General features: G+C 43.6%; 2 protein-coding genes and 1 non-coding gene across 7 annotated transcripts in view; 2 read left to right on the top strand and 1 right to left on the bottom strand.

Moving 5' to 3' along the window:
- Positions 1 to 16774, top strand: part of LOC102071221 (high affinity cAMP-specific and IBMX-insensitive 3',5'-cyclic phosphodiesterase 8A) — a 162865-nt gene extending 146091 nt beyond the window's left edge. For all 5 annotated transcript variants that reach the window (XM_074549284.1, XM_005483389.4, XM_074549283.1 and 2 more), the window contains 3 exons: positions 628 to 688; positions 1640 to 10947; positions 10980 to 16774. The gene's annotated coding sequence lies outside the window, so the exon portion shown is untranslated. The remainder of the gene's footprint in view (positions 1 to 627; positions 689 to 1639; positions 10948 to 10979) is intronic.
- Positions 338 to 469, top strand: LOC113458810 (small Cajal body-specific RNA 15). Its single transcript, XR_003379430.1, has one exon.
- FSD2 (fibronectin type III and SPRY domain containing 2) lies at positions 2169 to 16732 on the bottom strand. The gene is made up of 12 exons (XM_026791300.2): positions 15968 to 16732; positions 15793 to 15888; positions 14496 to 14729; positions 13226 to 13248; positions 12160 to 12281; positions 11007 to 11162; positions 10018 to 10152; positions 9128 to 9281; positions 8601 to 8734; positions 6902 to 7034; positions 4720 to 4896; positions 2169 to 3994 (listed from the first exon to the last, which is right to left on the bottom strand). The coding sequence occupies exons 1-12, from the start codon at positions 16730 to 16732 to the stop codon at positions 3742 to 3744; spliced, it is 2382 nt and encodes a 793-aa protein (XP_026647101.2). The 3' UTR covers positions 2169 to 3741.
- Positions 16775 to 16843: the final 69 nt, after the last annotated feature.

The raw sequence follows: 16843 nt of genomic DNA, 5'->3' as shown, positions 1-16843 counted from the left end.
GTGGGTAAGCTGAGTCCCAGTATATATTGACAACTTAGCACACCACCATGAACGCGATGGAGAGAAAACGCAATAAAAGGCCGTGTTGTGTTTTGGACTGGCCCAGGACTGCAGTAAAGTGTGAGCAGGAAGCAAAGCCTCACCTTTGCACGGTCCTTGGTTGCTGTGCTGTGTGCTGCTAATGAATGATACTGGGAAACAGAGGTGAACAGTAAAAAGATTCAACTGGGTTTGAAGACAGGAATAGGGAATTGCCTTCCTGGTTAGGCCTTGCTGTCTACTTTAGGAGAATTCAGTGTGGTCTGAGGCTTTTCAGGAGTTTCTTGTGGAGATTCATCTGGAGGACTAAGAAAGTGGAGCCAGTGCCACTATATTGACTCCACTGATACTATCCTCCTAAATTAAATGGTGGGAGAACAAGGCCTGTCTGTGAGATAAAAGTCAGGACCTACTTGATCTACCTACAGTGTTTTATTAGCAGTGAGAGAGAGCAGGTTAAAAGTCATGTGTTTCTGTAGTAAAAGGTTGGATGTGTTTGTTTTAAATCTAGATTAAATGTATTCCCGCTATTGTGTTGTCTTTTGTATTTGTGCCTTTGACATGTGTCACCTGTTTAATTGCTCACAGGCCCTTTGTTCCCGGCTCCAGCACTGGGTGAGGAGGGACACTGGACATCCCTTGGATTACGGTAACTGGTTTGAAAACTCTTTTCAGCCTCAGAAACCTGTGTTAGACCAGTGTGGCCTTCTGAAAGGGCTTCACGTGATGCCCTCCAGTGGCAACAATGTGAATTTGAAATCACAGGAACTGGGAAAGGGATCGTTCTGGCCTGAAGGGGTTTGGGCAGCCCTGGCAAAGTCCCCAGTTAGCTGCTGAGGGAGGATGGTAGGGGTGCCCTGTCCTTTGGCAGTTCCTGATGCTGCAAGTCCTGCAGGGATGCATGGATCACTGCTGCACATGAGGACTGCCTGTGGGCTTCAGCTGGCCAAAACCAGAGCTTTAGGCATGAGTTTCTGTCCTTTGCAGAGGATGGATTTTACTGTGTGCCAGTAAACGCCCATAAGGAAAAGGAACAAGGAGGAAAAAGACCCAACAGGTACCAGGAAAAATGCAGCTCGCAGAACATAATGTTAGAACAAACTCATTTTTGACTGTTGCCTTACCACATGATGTAGTTTAGCCAGAGTTCCTGTATACAGGCCAGAGATAAGAACAGGTTTTGCCTTATCTGAGATACCTTTCAATGCAGAGTAATAGATCTCAGATCAACACAGTTGTCCAAGGTAAGTGGTATACTCAGAGTTCAGATAAACTGAATACACCTGGTGAATAAACTGAATACAGAGACATGCAGGTGTAAACTTACAGCTTAGTAGACGTCTGCAGTGGAAGTGGTGGCCTCCCTGTAAAGGATTTATATAGAGATTGTTCAGAGCAACAGCTGGTTTTAAGAAACACACATTGTCAAGTTTCCTTTGCTATATAAATATTTAAGTGATGAGGTTTGGATTCTTAAAGGAGGAAAAGCTTGGGCTAGTGCCAACAGATGAAGCTTTTATTAAAGAGAAACATACAACCTCATTTCCCTTACTGTTTTTAACCTAGAAGCCAAACACTGCGTATTTTTTCTTTCTTTCAGATACTTCTGTCACTGCCTTAGCAGTCCTGTGCCATGCCTGGTGATCACCATGGGGCTGTTCTCCTGAGCAGAGAGAGACATTCTCCTGTACTCAGCCACTGGCAGCACAACAACAGAGCTGTTGTTTGGTACCTGTGTGTGGAGTCCCACTGAAGGGGTGTCTGAGCACCTTGAATTTGGCTCAGAAAATCTGCCCTTGCACTGTCCAGTGAGAGGGTTGTGAGGTCCTGGGGACCTGCCAGTTCAGATCACCAGTTGAAAAGTATTTGCCAGGTTACAGCTGTGGTTGAAACACTTGAGGTGAAAGCTGGTGGTGGGTAGTGGCATCATGGGTTCACCAGCAGCCTTTGTGCATTAGAGGCTCTGTTGGGAGGTTCAGATGTCCTTATACCTCTGCTCTGATACCTGTGTGTTACACTCTTTCAGGTATCTAAGAGTGGGGCTCTCAGTTTTTGGCTGATAGGGGTAAAACATGTTCCAGTGGGTAGAAGTTGGCCCCAGAGTCAAGGAGTACATTTTGAAGCAAAGCATGGTGCTATCTCAGCACTTCCATCCCCTGCAGAGGAGCTGTTCCCTGGAGCTGCTGTTCCCATGGCCATGCCAGCATCAGCAGGGCACACGTGGCCACAAGCTGCTCTGCTCACTGGCAAACAGAGCAACTGAAGGTCTCTGGCCTGCCTACAGCAGGTGTGACAAAGTGACCATAACAACCTTTTCTGCCCTGAAAATGCCTTCATTCCTGGTAGGTTGAGAAATGATGCTGTGCTGGTATAGCTCAGTGTTGCTAAACCCATCTTCTGAGGCTTTTGAAGCGTTTATCCAAGAGCAGCTGGTACTGATCAGTGCTGTAGTGACATAGTCAGCTCCTGTTTTTGTGGTTTATAAAGGCCTGTTTTGGTAAGACTTTTTTTCAAGCTATTTGAGAAAGAACAGACAAGGTTTTGATACACAGTTCTATGTGAAATCTCTTTAGTTTTGCCAATGGCATTTATTTGTAGAGACCCTGCATATTGTAGAGGCCACTGCTTATTCCTGGTGATTCCCTAGAATGGAAACTTGAACCAATGATTTTTGTAATCAATGTGCAATAAATATGTGGAAAAGCTGCTCTGTTAATGACTCTTGATTGAGTTCAGGTAGTTTTGACATGGATGGCTGAGGCTGTTCAGAGCTGGCCAAGCCTGCTTGTCAGGCAGGGTCTGTCTTGATTGGTGTCTGGGAATGAAACCCAAACAAGGATGTCTCAACTGCATGCTGAGCCAGAGTCCTGCCAGCCTCACTGGACACCCACAGTTCTAGGGCACAGCATGGAGTGGAATTCTTCCATGCTGAGGGGGAGATCAGATTTGTGAGTGTGGAGGGAGGGTACACCCAAGTGGAGATGAGCATAGCTAAAAGGAAGCAGCTAAAAATGTTGCTGTAGGTTTTTCTACAAGGACAATCAAGCACTGCAAAAAGTCTTATCTTTTTTTTTCCCCTGGGTGAATGAATGAGAAGCATTCTGTAAAAATTTTGCTTACATTTGAGACTGGAGTGCAGGCTTGGGTATTCCAGGAAGTCCTACTGGGTATACATAGGGGCAGCATATTTGATTATCTTGTGTCACAACAAGAACACTTGATTGGGAGATCAGCTTCATGACTGGAGTGCTTTCAGCTCCAGCAGCTGTACAGTGATTATGCCTTTTGCTATTTTTGTTTTTCTTTGAGTTTTTAGCTCTTGAGTAGACTCAGGAGTAGAATCAATGATTGCGTTGGAACTGGGGAGTTCCCTAGGCTTCAGGTGGGTGTTGGGGGAGCTGTGATCCAGCTGCCACTGCTGTGTGGTGACAGCATCACCTCTGAAAAGGAAGGTGTCCGTTTCTAGTGAGAATTCTGAGATGCTGATGGCTCTTGTGACCACAGTGGCTTTTTGCTAAGATCCTTCCCAAGAGGATGTAAATTCCAAGCTGCCAGGCTTGGCAGCTGGTTTGGGTCAGGGTTGCTTTGCTCTTACTAGGGGGAAACTGCTGGTTCATAGGGAGTGTGATGGTGCAGTTAATGCTGAAAGAGGGCATTGCTCAGGGCAGGTTACACAGGGGTGTGGCAGCTGCAGAACACAGGTTATGGCAGGGCAGTCCATGGGGGTGTTGTAATTCCAGTGTGTATCCTTAAGATACCAGGTGTTTCCAGTGCAAAGCAGGGGTGGACATAATGCTGGAAGTGTGAGTTGAACGTGTGAAGGTGCTGGGCAATATCTGCATTGAAAAATGACAGTCTGCAGTTCTCATAGTCCAGCAGGATGCCAATCCTTCTGGGGGGAACAGTAATTCTGATGTCAGGTGTCATCCCACTGTGCAGGAATTCATACTTGTGCCTGCAGGCGAGAAAAACAAAAGAGCTGAAGGCACCCTGGCTGCTCTCAAAGGGAAGCACTTTATGCACACAGGTGCCCAGGTTGCACATGAGAGTCAAAGGCAGTGGTGTTGATGTACCATGTCCAGGGGAGAGCCAGCAGTGCAGTTGAGGCAGGAGGGAGCTGGCATTTCTGCAGGCAGGTGTGACATACTGCCATAGGTAGGACAGAGATCAAAACCAGTTTGGTTTAGCTAGATATGTAGTTTCTGGATTACATAGATTGTTACTGTCTTCTCACTGAGGTTCTGGTAATGTTTACAGCTAAATTCTGCGACTCTGATTTTATTCAGTTTTGTTCCTGCAATTTGTTTCAATGTGACAACATCTCATTGCAATGAGACAATGTATCACAGAGAGACCCTTCATCTTGATTCACTAGCACCCTCTCAGAGTCAATGGAAATGGGTGCTTTGAAGATGCAAATCTGCCAAAACACAAGTTCTGAAGCAAGGAAGTTGGGCAAAATAACCCATGCCAAATGCTTCTGAAACACCCTAAATAAAGCAGGAGGATTTGCTTAAGCAGTATCGTTCCAACACCAGTTTACAGGGACAGCAGTGGGATGTCAGAGGCCCCAGTGCCTGGTCTGAACTGATACAAAATCTCTGGTGTCCCTGCTGCCCTGCCTGCAGGTGTGAGAGTTGTTCCTGTTGGAGACCTGCAGCCTCCTGACTTGACCCTTACCTGGAGGGTGTGATGATGTGCCTCATGCACCAGGATGAGTTGTTTGCCCCCAGGTGACCATGTCTTGGAGTGTTCTCAAAAGCCACACCAACTCTGTACTCTGTATCTTCCTCAACTTCCACCTCCCAGTAATGTCTTCCTGGAAATGGGATCAGACTGCCCAGGATTGCAATGCATCTGTGGGAGACAGACAGGAATAGGTGTTTTGGCAGGGCCTCTCTAATTGTCTTTACAGTGTTTAGATATGTTCAGGTATGGATATGCCTGGACATTACATAGCAATAAACAAAAGCCACTTCTGCTGTCACCTTAGTGTAGTTTGGATTTTTGATTCCAGTGGAATCCCCTTGTTGAGGAATGGACACCCAGGCTGCAGGTTTCTTTGTGACACCTGCCCTGTTTTTACTTGTGGGTAGCTTTGTAGAAATGAGTGCCTTAGGCACTTCCAGGAAGATGGAGAACAGCATCCCATAGTGCCTGGGTTTTCTGGGAAAGTTGATGCTTGTTAGAAAAGAGAGTGCTCTAGTGAACTCCTGCATAGCAGAGGAAAAAAGTACAGATTTTGCATTTTCTTTTCCAACAGCTCAGGGTTTTGAACATCACTCACCACTGGAACTGAGCACTGTAACAGCATGAAGTTCCTGGGGCAGCTGGGGAGGAGGGAACCTGTCTACACTGCTTCCCTCTGGGTTTGGAGAGATTAGGAAGAATTGAACACAGTAGGAGAACTTGTAATATGCTGGGTACCTGAGCCATGAAATGTATGATTGGAACCATGCAGAAAATACCTCTTGAAAGTTGTGTAGTAGAGACAAAGATAATGTACTACAGAGAGACCCTTCTGCTTGATTTACTGGCACAGTCTTGAAATCAAAGGAACTGGGTGCTTTGAAGATGCAAGTCTGCAAAAACACAGGTTCTAAAGCAAGAAAATTGGGCAAAATAACCCACTCCAAATGCTTCTGAAACACTCTTAGGAGAGCAGCATGAGTCCTGTAAGCTTCCATCTCAGCTTTTTCTTAGGAAAAGTACATGGTGTATTAGCTGTCATTGTCAAGGGGGACGGCAGGTTTCAAACACACACAACTTTTATGTTTCTTTAGTAGTGTGTAAAGTTATAAGTTACAAAGGAAAAGGATGTTGCTGGCAGACACTGAGGTCTTCTAGGCAATGCTGAGAGAGAGCTGCACTCATAATTTGGAGGCTGTGTTGCTACAGCCTGAGAAGGAAAAGGAATGATGCAAAATAATGGGTAAACAGCTGTGAACAAAACCATAGTAATGAGAGCTGCAAAGCCACCAAGGCAAACCTGAGCTGCACTGAGGAACTACTTAGGAAATACATCAGCTACCCAAACTTAGGAGACCACATAAACTTCAGAAAGAAGAGTTTGCCATGTAACTTCCTTGGGAGCTTTTTTTTCCTTCTTCTTCTTTTCCCCCTTTTTTCTTTCTTTTTTGTTTTTTTTTTTTTTCCTTTATTTTTCCTTTTTCAGTATCTTGGTTTGAAGGAGATTTGTGAAAGTCCATAGTGGTACCAAAACCTCAGCCTTTGAATGAGATGAGTGCCAGCTCTGGCTGTGGATGTGAAACATCAAAGCATCCCATGGAAGTAGGATGAAATCCCATTTAAGATTACTATAATGGCTTTAATGAAAAGGATCACCAGTCTCCCAACTCTTTTCTACCAAGCCCTCTAGTAGCACTGCATTTCCATGGAGGGAATAAATTGTAGACTTGTATTATCCTGCAATGCCTGTCCTAGTTATGTGATGTTTCTGTGGTTTTGACTGGAAAATGCATTTTGGCAAGCTTAGTCTCTCTCTTCAATGGCAAAGGGCATAATCTTTTTAAAAGTAATACCTGTTGGTCCAAATAATATCAGTTATATCTTTCAGCAAGAGGTAAGTTTTCAGATCCCTCTCCTTTCCTTAGCATTTGTTGTGGCACCTAAATACCTGTTCAAATTTAGTTCAGTGTGCCAGACATAAGTAGGCTTGTACATAATTGTGGCTGCTGCATCTGTAATCCTATTTAAGAACTTGCATTAATTTCCAAGTTCCAAAGAGCAGCTGGAGAGAGAAATTTCAACTCAAAAAATTAATCAGAGCTGCTGAAAGCCCCATTAGACATTTCCTGGCATCTGTTAAAAGAACCAAAGGAACTGAAATGCCCCTGTATACCTTGTAAAGCTGTTATCATAGACAGGCAGATCACACTCTGGGTTTTCCAGTTCATCACATGAAATGGTAAATCCATCATCTAGAATTGCCAGTAAAGGATGGGCTGTGTCCTCATTAAGATAGAAGCAGGTGCCTGCAAGAGAAAATGCCTAAGGATAACTCCAGTATTCTCCTTATAACATTAGAATTGCAGCAAGGGTGTGATGAAATGTTATTTGGATACACAAAAAGATTCACCAATGCTCTATAAAGAATCTGTGGCTGGCATTGAGAGGACAAGATCATATTTTAAAATTTTTCTAATAAATATTTGTTTTACAGCTTAAGACTGTTTAGTTTCAGCCTGGTGAAAAGCAAGGGACTTAGCCTGGTTTTGGACCCTACCAGGGCTCAAAGCTGCAGGCATTAGGAAGCAGCTATTCGGAGATGAGTTCTCCTTGCAATCTACTGGTTTCAAGTAATCTGTTTTTAATCACTGAAAAGAGAAAGGGGGTGTAAAGGACTCTCCATGGCCTCACTCATCCCCCAAAATGCTGGGCAGTTTGAAGAGAAAAGATCCCTCATGCTTCAGTACTCCCTTGGCAGACCAGCCCTCAGAGAGGTAAGTCCAGCCCAGGATAAAAGTGCTTCTGCCTTTCTTCCTGCAGAGACTTCACAGAGCAGCTCTGACACACTGGGGCCTGAGGAGCAGCCACCATTGGCACAGCTGCTGTTTATAGCTGGTGCTTGTTTACCCACCCCAGAAAGGATCAAAGGCCATTCACAGTGTTGGAGGTGGGTTCTTGCAGCCAACAGATCAATTTGCATCAGCTGTTTGCATAATGTAGACTCCGAGAAGATTAATCTCCCCATGGTAATCCCAAATGAAATCATTGTAATCAAACTGCAAGTTACTTCATTGCAAATACAATACAAACAATGACAGGGCAATTACAGGCATGTGCTGCTGAAAACAAACACATGCTGTGCAAACAGAATGGGCAATTTCAAATATTGAGTTTGATTTAAGCACTTGGAATACACACAAACGATGGTAACACAATGACAGTTTTCCTCTCCAGGGATTTCAGGATGAGCATTTCTTTTCTGTGGTGTCACTGCTGTGTGGCAGACAGGTTTTTTACTAAAACATAACTTTGTGTGGTCATCTTGCTGAATAAATACAATTTTCAAATGTCTCACCAAAGGTAAGGGCAGAAGAGACACAACAGGTAAGGTGTGAGTGGGATGGGAGATTTGAGATGAGCAGTGATGAAGGTGAGCACTGATGTCTGCTAAATGGCTCTAGACAGTGCTGCCTCAGCCATGATTTTCAGCAGCAGCTGCATTACATGGTAATCTCTGAAGTAAAACCACACTACAGCTTTCCTCACTGTAGGAAAGTGTTTTTAGTGTGTCAGTAGTTTGCAGGCTGGCAATATGTGGGTCTTGAGCTGACACTGTCTTTTAAAATGTGCAGAAATTAATAACTTTCAAGTACCAAATGCAGCAGACAGCAATAACATAAATTACAGAGCTAAAGCAATGCACTTATTGTTACAAGATGTTGCTTTTTTCATTCCTAAAATGTTACCAGGTGTGTAATTAGATGTGAGAAATTAGGACCTGGTCCAGAGGCCATTGAAACCAGCAGGAATCTTTCTGTTTAGACAATAGATGCTCCAATAAGCTGCTGGAGTTGTTCCAATGTGTACAGTACCTGTGGTGTGTATCAGGACCGGTTCACTTCTTTCACTGGAGCCACCCAGGTTTTGGGCTCTGACACAGATGTAATACTTTTGTGTTGGCTGAAGGTGAATTAGGACTTCACAGTTAGGGATCCCAACAATAGATCTGCAGAAAACAAATCCATGGAAAATGACAGGGTAGAAAACAAAGGTAGAAAAAAATTGAAATTATTTTTCTGAGCAACAAGGAAGACATTACACTTCAACATGTCTTGTAACCAGTCAACAACATTTTATCTTGTACAATTGTCTGTAGCAGGGCAAGACACAGTCTGTCACAGTCTGCAGCTTTTTACATCTGCTTCTGCCCTTTTCCCATACCCATAATTCTCACATAGTAATTTCTGATTGGCATATCACAACTAGTTTTACTTAGAGAATTGTTTGTAAATGTAAGTTCACCAGAAGATCATGGGTCTTTTCTTAGTCCTATCTGATGCCACAGAATTGAAATTATTTCATCTCTACAGGCCATGGGCTCAATAGAAGAGTAACTCACTCAGTAATAATATCATCATTTTCTTCATCTGTCAGCTTGGACAATTCAACTGTGTAGGAATCAACAGGGTTAATGTCTCTGGATTCCCAGCACACCAGTGCTGCATTTTCACAGCTTTGGATCTTTTTATTCTTTATGATAGGTGGTGAAGGAGCTAAAAAGTAGAAAAAAGAACAATTCTGAGCTGTTGCTTGAAGATGTTTGCAAACCACATGCTTTGAAGACAAACAAATAGAAATATGTTGTTAACTAATACTGGGTAGGTAAAGAAACTTGCTTCCCCAATGGACAACAAACAGCAGGTAGAGTGATTAACAGTACTATTTAAAGACTTCATTTAGACTATAAAGGTCCCAAGAGAATTAAAGAGAGAAGTAGCATAAAGACTGATTACACAACTGTTGATTAGTTTTATCTTTGTCATAAAAGTGTATCTCTTCTGTGCTCTGAGGTGTCAAAGACATCTGGAACGAGCACTTGAAGGTCTCACACTGACTTGCTCAATCTGATGTTGGGATTTCACACAATGTCCTTGACTGAACTGCAGTTAAAAAGAGAAGCATAACAGGTGAATCCACAAAATACCTATAGGCCAATGAAAGGAGAGCTGGGATTCATCTGGCAGAACCAGGAAATTTGAACCTTATTCACAGCTGGTCTACATGCTTGCATTTAAATAAGTTATTTTGTCTCTCTGCTTCTGTTTCTGCCACTCTAAAACAGGGATAGTTGGCATGAGAGGCTCTCTAAATAAAAGTGGGGAATTCCCATGCAGTCAGTAGGCTTACATCAGAAGAAAGTTCCCAGAAAGCATTACTTGCATAAAATTCAGAGATTATTTTGAATTTCACTATGAAAGTTACAAAGTTGTATGAACAAAATATTTTTACCTGTTACATAAACTGCTCTTTCACTTGGTGGACTGATTCCAGAGGCATTTAAAGCACTGACCCAAAATTCATACTGTGTATTTGGCAACAGATCAGTAATGGTGCAGTATGTTTCCTTCACTTTTAGTATATGCTCTGAAATGACAACAACAAAGCATTTCCAGTGCCTTTACACACTTGCCCACTCTTCCCCAAAGCTGCATCACACAGTGGAGTTGGGGTGCATTGTTTTGGGTGCTGAGTTCAGGAGAGCTCCTTGTGCTCCACACCCTTTGATCAGCTCTCAGGCAGTTTCACAGTGCCTTCCTCTAAAGCTGCAGAAATCAGATGGGACAAGAGCTGAAGCTATTTTACTGCTCATTTCTCATTCTTCATCCTATAAAATTCCAATAGTTTCTGCTTTTCTTTCTGAACTGGCCACTGGCACTCTACTGGCTTCTACTTTTGAAGGTACTGCAAGAACAGTATTAGCAAAGGCAGTTTTGTCACAAGGCTGAGACATTTTGGTTCTGTGGTTTTTTGTGTGCCTGTGCATCTTAGGGAGTTACAGACTACTATTAGCACTAAGATAAACTGTAAAATCATCTGGGGGTTTCAGTCGGAGTGCTGATGATGTGATGATTTGCTCTTTAAAAATACTGTGATTTAAAAATACATGATGCAGCACATGTTCTAACACAGTGCCCACCCTCCAGAAATCCTCGTGACTCCGTCCACTGTCCCCTTCTCGTTCCTGCTGTCCCTGCTGCTGCCACATCCTGTCTTTGCCTCTGTGATGGGCCCTGCTGCAGCTGGCAGCATGGCAGACCTGGCAGGGGAAGAGGGACAAAGCAGATGGTGGTGGCAGATATGACAGTTTTGGTGGCAGACAGTGCACGAGGCATGCAGAGGCACTTTGGCATCGGCTGGTTCTGCCAGTGGAGGGCTGAGGTGTCCCTTGGGTTTGCCAGTGGAGGGCTGAGGTGTCCCTTGGGCCCCAGCCTCCTTACCTGCTTGCCCATCCCTGTGCCTCTCATTGCTCACGGGTTGGTAGCACAGCTGGTAGCACTCCACAGTGTCATCTGAGAAGAGGCCCCAGCAAACTCTCAGTGAAGTGCCAGTTGCTGCATTGGGAGCCTGGGGATTGATCACAGGGGCACAAGGAGCTGCAGAGGAAAAAACAGGTCAGTTTTTGAATGTATAATCATGGTTTGTTGTACCTCTCCTCTCACAAAGGTGTTTGCACAAAGCCTTGGCACTGAATAGGGTCATGTTCCTCCATTCCTCCCACATGGAGAAAAGTCAGGAGCTGAGTCTGCAACTGCAGATAGTAATCAGGTCACTGATGTGTGAGAACTAGCCTTGCTTCAAAACAAAGTCAAACCAATGAAATAAATAAACCTCAGCCTATTCTTCCTCTGAGGATTGCTCCAGTGAGCCCAACATCTGCCATGCCAGCACTGCTGCCAGCCACCCAGGGATCAGGGAAAAGCTGTGCAACAGGGGGCATCAGCACAGCCAAACAAGCACCAAATGCTGTTTTATGTTAAGAAAACACAGTATTGGGTGTAAAAAAAAATAATGTTCTTTCTGACCATTTGTGATGCACCAGAAAATATTTAAAATTTTAGGTATTTTTTTAGTTATTCAAAATTTGTTTATGCTGCACTGTCTCTTGTGGATTATGGGGGAAAAAATGCTTGCTAAATAGCAGAGCAATAAGTCACTGAAATCTGTTTATCAAGAGAAGCTGGGTAAGTTATTTAAAGTAGTCTGGAGTTCCTCTCTATTTTTTTCAAGCAACTACAAGGTAAGAGAAGTTATCACTGACTAAGCATGCCTGACCCCTCAACACAAGGGGGTAATCTTCATGAGTCTTCTAGGAAATCATCCAGCAAAAGCAAGGAAGTCCCAATTTAGCAGTAATTCTGGTAAGTTTATATTGAAAACAAATGGAAAAAAAAAATCCAAAAATATCTTCCAGTGTCCCTGTATATATAAGCAAATTAAAAAAAAAAAAAAAACCCAACCAAAAACCTAGAAGGAAAACTAGGGACAAGTTAATTCTGCCTTTGCAGATCTCCTTTAAAAGAAGTAATGTTTAATACATATCCTTTCTTAAATGTAAATAGGTGTGAAATAATGACCAGTTAGGAATAGTACCTGGAATAGCATTAATGGAGTTCATTAGTTGTTCAACTTCAGAGACATCTATGGTCCGCTCTTCAAAGTCTGGCAGTGTTGAAAGCTCTAAATTCACTTCTTGCTTTAAGAATTCTTCCAGCCTGTAATTGTAGGGGGAAAAAATATTGTCTAATTGGAAGTACCATACTATTGGAGGTATAAGTCTATCATGCCTATTTCTAAGAGAATAGCAGACTCCAAATTACCATCTATTTCCTTAAAACACCATTTTCACAGCTGTACGAGCTCAGCCTCCTCTGCCTACAGCTTGGAGATGCGTGGCCATCAGTGCCCCAAGATGGCAAAGAGAGCTGGCTGCTGCTGCTGGGGCTGGGGGCCACCCTGGCGTGCCCTGCTCCTGCAGAGAGCTGGGGAGTGAGGTGTGCCCAGCACCTCCCTAGGGAAGCACTCTATTAGCTCCATAACTTCCACTATTTTGCATTCACACTATTATTAATTCATGACCTCGTGGCTCTAGGTGTTGTAAATTTGAAAGAAAGGGGTATCTTTTCTCTGTGCTTTCATGAACAATAACAGTCAATTAATAGGGTGGTTTTTGCCTATGATTTAGTGTGCCCTAAGACTTCTTCCAATTGCTCCAATATTTTTCTGTATCTGTTCTGAGCTCCCACAGCTTGATTTTCTACCTCACTATATTAATGCATAAATAAGCCCATCACAGTATATTTAGGGAGCTCAATTTTAGTCTCATTTGGATCCAGAGTGGTTATTTCAAGGGCTTTAGCAATCCTGTTTCTCAGTGAAATTACTTCCTTATGACTAAGCTGAAAACACTGATTTATTCAGGCTCTAACTCTCCTTTCGGATTTCTTGAAATTGGAGCCAAACAAGTTTTGAGTGTTAAATTTCTTAGAGCAACTTTTTCTGATGCACTTTAAAACAAAAATACTAAATATTTCAATAGCTCTAGTGGCTTAGACAACATTTGTGTGCCTGGACAAAGTCCAGAACATGCAAGCATCTCCAATAACCCATCCAATTAGCAGGAAGAAATGTGACACAAAATCCCAGACTGTGATACTACCTGTCAACCATGGTTACTGCTGCCTGTTGGAAAAAAAGGACACAGTGTTAGAGGTAGGAAAGTCCAGAGTCAGACTACTTCATGCTGTTGACCTGTCTTACACAAATTGCCCCAAATGCAATACTTGGAGTGAAATAATTGGCTCTCACCCAACTCTGAGAACAAAGCCAGCCCTTTCTACTGAAATGGACAGATCTTGGCTGAATTTACAGAAAGATAATGAGCAATATCAGGTAGTCATCAGTGTCTGCCCATTGAGAACTTTAGACCAATTACGCCCTTGGTTGTCCAAAGTGCCAACAGATCCCTCACAAACAAAAACCAAAATCAGCTGGGCAAAGGAACTCATGAAATAAATGATCTGTGCGGGAGGGAGTCTGAGCAGTGCATGTAACTGGAAGACAGATGTACAGGAGAAAACCTAAGCCTCTGAGAGCTCAAGACCAACATTCACTTTTTGATAAATAATAGTTCTTAGGGTCTATGTAAACTGTTTACAAGGTAAGGAGAAAATAAGTTTATTCCAGAGATGCAGAGGAATGGGAAAAGTCAGCTCATGAGAAGAACTCAGCAGGCTGGAGTCATAGCAAACTGACTTACAGAAGTACACTGGTGTTATGAGATTGGTTTGTTGTCCAGTTCAGAAGTTACTGTCACTGTTACTGTCACTGTTACTGTACTGTCTCTGTGCTACAGAAATGCTCCCACCCACCTTAGTCACAGGACAACTCAGGTGAGAGCAATCACATCATCAGTGAAAATTCTGATTTTTTTCTCCAATTATTTTTCTACCTGCCAAAGGAAAATATCTTCTTGACACCACCTCAAGAGTGGGATTTCATCCATCACTTTGCGGGAGCTTTTGACATATTTCAAAATGAGCAAGAAAAGGAAACATCTTCCTAAGTGATTACATCAGCCTGCCTGCTGTGAGCCCAGAATAGAGCAAGAGAGCTGAGCCTGCACAAGGCAAGGAACACTAAGTGCTTCCAGAGTTTCCCCAGATAAGCATTTCAGCAAGATATCTTCTCTCTGAACCCCAGTGTGACTCACAAATGAATGAGCATCCAAATTACAAACTTCTGCTTCTGCATTTTGCCCCTATTGTGTTGCCCTACTAAGTCAATGCCACCATGCCAAGCATGAGGAGCAGTGACAGCACCATGGACTGAGCATCCCAAATTCTCCTTAGCACTAAGGCTGCTTGGGATTCTCAGACAGAGACTACTTGCAAGCAGCAAAAAGCACTTCAACAGTTAAAACTCTTTACCTTCATAAATTCAGCTTTGTCATTTTCCAGGAAAAGCTCTTGGGTTTCATCTGTCAGCTCCTTGCAGGTGTCAAGATGTTTCCCACAGCTGACCAGCTGCTCATACAGAGCTTCCAGCTTCTGCCTCTTCTCTTCTCCCAGTGCTTCCAGCTGCTCCTCATACTTCTGAGCAAGCACTTGCACAGCATCATTGTAATGCACCTCAAAGTTCTGCTCCTGCCTCCCAAAATTTTCCTGCAAGATATTTGAGGGTTTGCACCTTGGCATAAGCCTGATCCACAGGTCACGCAGAGGAAAATATTACTCTGGTCTGCCTAAATTTCTCCTTACCATAGAGGCAATATGTCATGATTTAATTCACAAAACTAGGACACAGTACCACTACACAGAAGCTGTAATTTGACTTATGTGCATTTTTAGGGGTTTACTCTGATCATTCACCCCCCACTAAAGCACAAAAGTGTTGGATTTTCTTCCGGACATAAGAGCAACAGAAATTACAGCAGGAACAATGATGCTCCCCTAAACCCAGGGAGCACAACTAGGATATATCCTAGGCATAATCTCAGAAGCATTTCCACCAACACAGTGAAGCACATCCTTCCACGAGAGAAACCATGGCAACTCAGTGGGATCCATGGATTTGTGCTGAGACAGCTGGGTAGCTAATGCTGGTATCCTCACTCACAGCTGGAGAAAGCATTAGGAAGGGAAATTTAAGGAGCAGGCAAGGCAAGAAGCAGTCCCAGCAGCTGCTCACTGTTCAGGCACTGATGTCCTCCTGTGCCACATGCAGCAGAGAAAAGCCTGCAGTGCTCTGAGTTATTGCTTCAGTTTGAACTTGCTGCCAGCTGACCTCCTTCCCCTGGGGCCAAGTGACAGCAGCAGAGTGGGAGCACAACTCTTGAAGTCATCAGCTTGAAGCAGCTGGTCCAAGGATTTGCCTGGATCTGACACATCTGTGAATGAAGCTGAGGGAACACAAGAGCTGCACTCTGGATGGACTAGTTAGATCAAAGCTCTTTGGCCATTTAAAGCTAAGATGACCTGAGTGGGGGTCACTTTATTTCTGAATGCAAACCTCTGTGCAAATTATAAATGCGGTTTTACTAGCCCACTTTAAAAAATCTTTAGGATGAGTTTTCCTGAGTACTTCAGTCTAGACAGACCCCAAGATAACTCTGTGCTCTGTTACTGTAAGTACCTCATTAACAACTGAATACTATGAATGTCAGTATGACTGTCAAAACTGTTTAACCCCACTACCATAAAGTTAGCCCAAGAGAAAATGCCTTACCTCTACAGTGATGAAGATTTCCTCCAAATGGCTGGCAACATTTTCCATCTGAGCAATCTGTTCTTCCAACTTGCACATGTTTTTATGGATCTCCTCCTACAAAACACCCAGTGTGATTCTTACAATGTCTGAAGACTGTTTTAGAGGCACCACAGTACACCTGTGTTACTCTCACCTTTTCACTTTCCACAGCACTGGGGAGCTGAGCAACCTCATGATCCTTGTGTTCACCAAATAGTTTGTCAAAAGCTCGGATTGGTATCTTGCAGGTGGAACAAAAAACATCTGCTGCTTCCTCCTCTTCCTCCTCCTCCTCTACCTCCTCCTCACTGACAGCCTGACTGTTCCACTCATCTGATATGCCACCACTGCTCAGTCCCCCTCTGGACCATGTGCTGCTCTCAGCCTCATCGTCTGCTCTGGCTTTGCTCTGATTTTCACCTTGAGAAGCCTCATCAGGAAGTCCTTGCTGCTTTGTGCTTTGGCTTGGATCTTTCACTGAAGAGCTGCTTTTTGATCTGTTATATAAGGAACCTTGTAATCCTGCTTTTTCTGTGCGAGCTGGTGGCCATCTGCTCTCCACCTTCTCCAGACGTCCTCCAAGAAGCTCAAGCTCTTTTTCTCTATCCTCATCAAGTCCATACATCTTAGCCAACTCTGCAACCTCCTTTTCCAAGTCATAGCCAACTTCTTGTGGGTGCTGAACTTTTTCACTACTCGGTGCAGATTCCCTTCTCGTATCCCCCAGAGATCTGTCTCCTCGACCAGAGGGCTCTTCAGGAAAGATATCAAACCTCTCCTTTGATCCATAAAGATCCATGTGATAGAAGATCAGACCTTCAGTCTCAGTGTCACTGGGGTCTGGGGCTGGTGGGGAAGCTGAGTGATGTTGTTGGCTGCTAGTCCCATAGTCTCTCGTGCTGCCAGATCTGGATGACATTGGTATCCTCAGGGAGGCTTTTGAGATGATGAGACTCAAGCTTGTAAAAGATAAGAAAGATCTTAATCTCAGTCCTGATATCTAAGTATGTAGCTATTCTTGCTTAAAAGT

The sequence above is a fragment of the Zonotrichia albicollis genome, chromosome 11 (assembly GCF_047830755.1).
Source record: "Zonotrichia albicollis isolate bZonAlb1 chromosome 11, bZonAlb1.hap1, whole genome shotgun sequence".
NCBI lineage: Eukaryota > Metazoa > Chordata > Aves > Passeriformes > Passerellidae > Zonotrichia > Zonotrichia albicollis.
The sequence above is the reverse complement of the archived record's forward strand: the minus strand, read 5'-3'. Positions and strand labels throughout refer to the sequence as shown.

Excerpts from the sequence above, each read along its gene's own strand:
- FSD2 (XM_026791300.2), bottom strand. The coding sequence starts at position 16,732 with ATGTCATCCAGATCTGGCAGCACGAGAGACTATGGGACTAGCAGCCAA. Across the intron at positions 15,889-15,967 it reads GTGCTGTGGAAAGTGAAAAG|GAGGAGATCCATAAAAACAT; the intron begins GTGAGAGTAACA and ends GGTGTTTTGTAG. Across the intron at positions 9,282-10,017 it reads AAGAGCAGTTTATGTAACAG|CTCCTTCACCACCTATCATA; the intron begins GTAAAAATATTT and ends TCTACTTTTTAG.